This window comes from Schistosoma mansoni (assembly GCF_000237925.1).
Source record: "Schistosoma mansoni, WGS project CABG00000000 data, supercontig 0669, strain Puerto Rico, whole genome shotgun sequence".
NCBI classification, from domain to species: Eukaryota; Metazoa; Platyhelminthes; class Trematoda; order Strigeidida; family Schistosomatidae; genus Schistosoma; species Schistosoma mansoni.
Genome location: NW_017386396.1, coordinates 1 through 3,594, shown reverse-complemented (window position 1 = coordinate 3,594; position 3,594 = coordinate 1). Strand labels below are relative to the sequence as shown.

Below are 3,594 nucleotides of genomic sequence, written 5' to 3'. Positions count from 1 at the left end.
CAATTAAACCAAAATCATATTCACATAGATAAATAAATATAAAGAAACGCAAATGACAAACACACCACTACTACTATTTAAAACAAATAACAGTAGTATTAGGAGTAACAATTGGTTAAACAACAGTAAAGGGAAGGCACTTTTACAAGGGTTTGAAGATTTTAAAAAGAGAAATACACAAAATAGGTGTAAATCACAAAGACTATTTATCTTTTCCAGAAATAGTTGATAAATGTTCTTGGAACATTGTATAATTGAGAAGTAATTTAACTTTTAGTTATTTAGTGAAAATACACTCATAATGTGTAATTAGTATTTGTGTGAATGCATTAATCACATCGATGGCAGTCAATGAAGCTTGATTTCTTGACCAAATTAAACTAGGCCCGAATACAACAGCTAAATTAGCTGCATTCATCTTATTTTGTTGAGAATAAGTGGTGACCTGAAATAATGAGAATGAAAAAAGAAGAAAGATTTGCGTAAAAAATAAGCGTAATATAAATCGCCACAAATCTTGTCAGAATAGTAAACAGCATAACAGTTTGAATATGGACAGAGAACAAGAATAAGGAAAGTACCTGCACAATGAATACTCACAAAAGCAAAAATGAATACATAGCCTACAAGATTTGTTATTAGAAAAATATAATATGTCTACTGATCACAGGTATCAATGATATATTTAATCATGGGATAATGGGTCAGAGAAGGACCACTGGTTGTCAATTGAATAATGAACAACACTATGCCTGACTTGTATTTTTTCTGGTCAAAATCTACCGTTCAAGTTTCAATGTAGTCAACAGTCTAAGTTATAACAAGAGTAGGACTATTAATTAATTGAATATGATAATCGTTCACTGTGAAGCTCGGTTATATTCTGACATGTTCTGTTGTGTATTCATTCGAATATGACCTTTGTTCTTTATAGTATTCTTTTAAGTTCTGATTATTTAGATGTAATCAATAATCACTGCAAAATGAATCCGTGAATATACGAGTGGTACTTTTCCCTAATTTATATTCTTGCAAACGCAGGCTCGGTTTCGTATTTTTAATAGTTGTGGCTCGGTCAAAAGTATTGGGGGCAGGGTTAAGGAGTAACTTCGTGCGTTCACCCTTGCATTTATATTAATGAGATGCATAGCGAAAAACAAGTTATGTATAATGTTAAGTAAGATTTAGCGAGTAAGAAGTGTGTGAGGAGCATCCAACCGTTCAAGACTGTGATAGATATGTCTGGTACACAAGTGTTACATAGCACCAACAGATTAATACTACAAATTATAATTTTCTTTTTGATATAAAATCCTTTATGGTAAAAATTTAAACTAATTAGTTTTATAATTGTTCTGAACTGTTGTTTCATAATTTGCTCATTATGTTTTTGATCTATAAAATTACATTTAGTGTCTTTTCGAAGAATTTAGAGTACATAAAGTGTTATATTGAATCTACTTTATTTATTGTATTATTTATACAAATGAGGGCCAGAATATAGATGCATCACAAGAACAGGGGAATAAAATTGCGAAGAGATAAAAAGAGAGAAAAGCATAATTAAAAGGAAATAAATAAATAAAATAGTATATGATGGAAAGAACATTTCATTTAGAATACTAATCAGGAATACTTCCAGTTAAGTGAGTTTCTTTTATTTTCATGAAAGGTGTAAGAAAAAATCACAGTATGACAGCCATTGGTCGAGCCATGTCTGATAGTATCAGGACCATGAGTTGATTCACTTCTGAGACTCCCGACCAGGGAGTTGTGATGGTCCGACAGATTTAAATTACATACAATTTTCTTTCAAATAGTAGCGCAACGGCATGAACTGACCACCTCTTTGCCTTTTACACACAGTCCCCAAGTCGGTAACTGATGCACAGTGTGGAAGCCAGTGGCATGACACCGGTAACAAATGTTAGGGTCGCCGAAGTCGGTGTTTAAAATGATGACATTATGTGAGTTATCGTCACTGTATCCGAACACACATTGCCAAATCTAAACATTACTAACATGATTTCGTCACTGGATATCAGTAATTCTACGGAGATATTGATGATAGAACACAAAGTTGCCTAACATTCGGAGAGGCCAGTCTCCACAAGAATGGAGTGAAAATGAATTGAAGCCGCTGAATACTAAAGCTTATTACTTGTTATTTCACCTAACAATAAGACCAATAATTATAATTTATCATTAATAATGATCAGGTCACAAAGCAACTATAACATTTCAAAAAAAAGTCTCACGTACACACACATCCGAAAAACATACTAACCTCTGTTAAAAATCTTATTAGGAAATTTAATATTTCGTAATTATCATCAGGTAACTTCATAAGAATTAGTTTTTTAGCTAATGCAACTTTTTCTTTCGCACCCAGACCTTCCAGAATTCCAATGAAAAGAGAGGGAGAAAGAAGATAGGACAAAAAATATGTTCATTCTATGGAATAAATAATAATATGGACTTGATATATTCATAATAATACCAATAGTAACAACAATGATCACTAGCGTTAATCCTGGTTGCTCTTTGGACATACATTTCCTTCTTATTCCTCCCTATTAGTGTATTATACCATATTACTTTTTAATATTCAGTAACTAACATTATTGTCAATTATCTTTTGTAAATATCGCTTAGGATGTCTTGTTTGCTGTAGTGGGGAATATTTTTTAAATGTTTATATGTGTTCGCAACACAACCCATTCTATCATCGTAATTACATTTATTTGACGACTACAATAGTTTATCTTTATTTCATATGTGTTTATTGAACATCTGTTTCTTCGTAAAAACCACCATATTTGATTTTAAGATAGTTCTTATTTAAATTTACTGCTCAATATCATTGACTATGACTTAGCTCTACGTGGTGTTCTTCAATTTATCGACATACATCCTCTTTGACCAATGCTATGAACCATTATATGTTTTACACACTTCGTACTCTTCAGTCGAATGGTACCAATAGTTCGGACATAAAAAATATATGACTGACATGTAAATCACACCATGATTCAGTAACATTTAGTGAGTTATGCTAGTTAATTAGTTTAGAAAATAAATTACTTACCACTCGTATTTAATATTTCATCATACAGTTCAAATGTTAATAATGGTTCAGTAAGTTCACGTAAAAATGATTTTAATAGAACAGCTGCCAAATGAGGATCATCATAATCTCGTAGATCGACAGTTTCACCTATTATTTATCATTATTTACAGGAAAGTAAAAACACACATGCAATACAATGTATAAAATTAACAACATGAAAATATAAAACCCTTACAAATAAAACTTCACACCCATCACATAAACTAATGGTTATCACGATATCACACATCAGTGGAGAACGCGTTGCTATTTGATGTAAAAGGAATTAGATTGGAGCCTGAGTGAACGCGAATACAGAGATGTAGGTACATCCAGCTGACGAGTCCCAAACAGGAAGAAAAATGTATCACAGATTCCACTTCTGGTCACTGTCCAACTTGAGTAGAAACTTATAATTAAATGATAACATTGAGGCGGTGTGTTCAGGATATACACATATGTGCCAACAGATAACCGATTAGAAA

General features: G+C 32.0%; 1 protein-coding gene across 1 annotated transcript; it reads right to left on the bottom strand.

Moving 5' to 3' along the window:
• Window positions 1–277: 277 nt before the first annotated feature.
• Smp_186680 (hypothetical protein) lies at window positions 278–3,215 on the bottom strand (the record flags this gene model as incomplete). Its single annotated transcript, XM_018792138.1, has 3 exons — window positions 278–445; window positions 2,288–2,394; window positions 3,089–3,215. Coding segments are annotated over 3 exons (402 nt in total), but the record flags the coding sequence as incomplete, so codon positions are not given.
• Window positions 3,216–3,594: the final 379 nt, after the last annotated feature.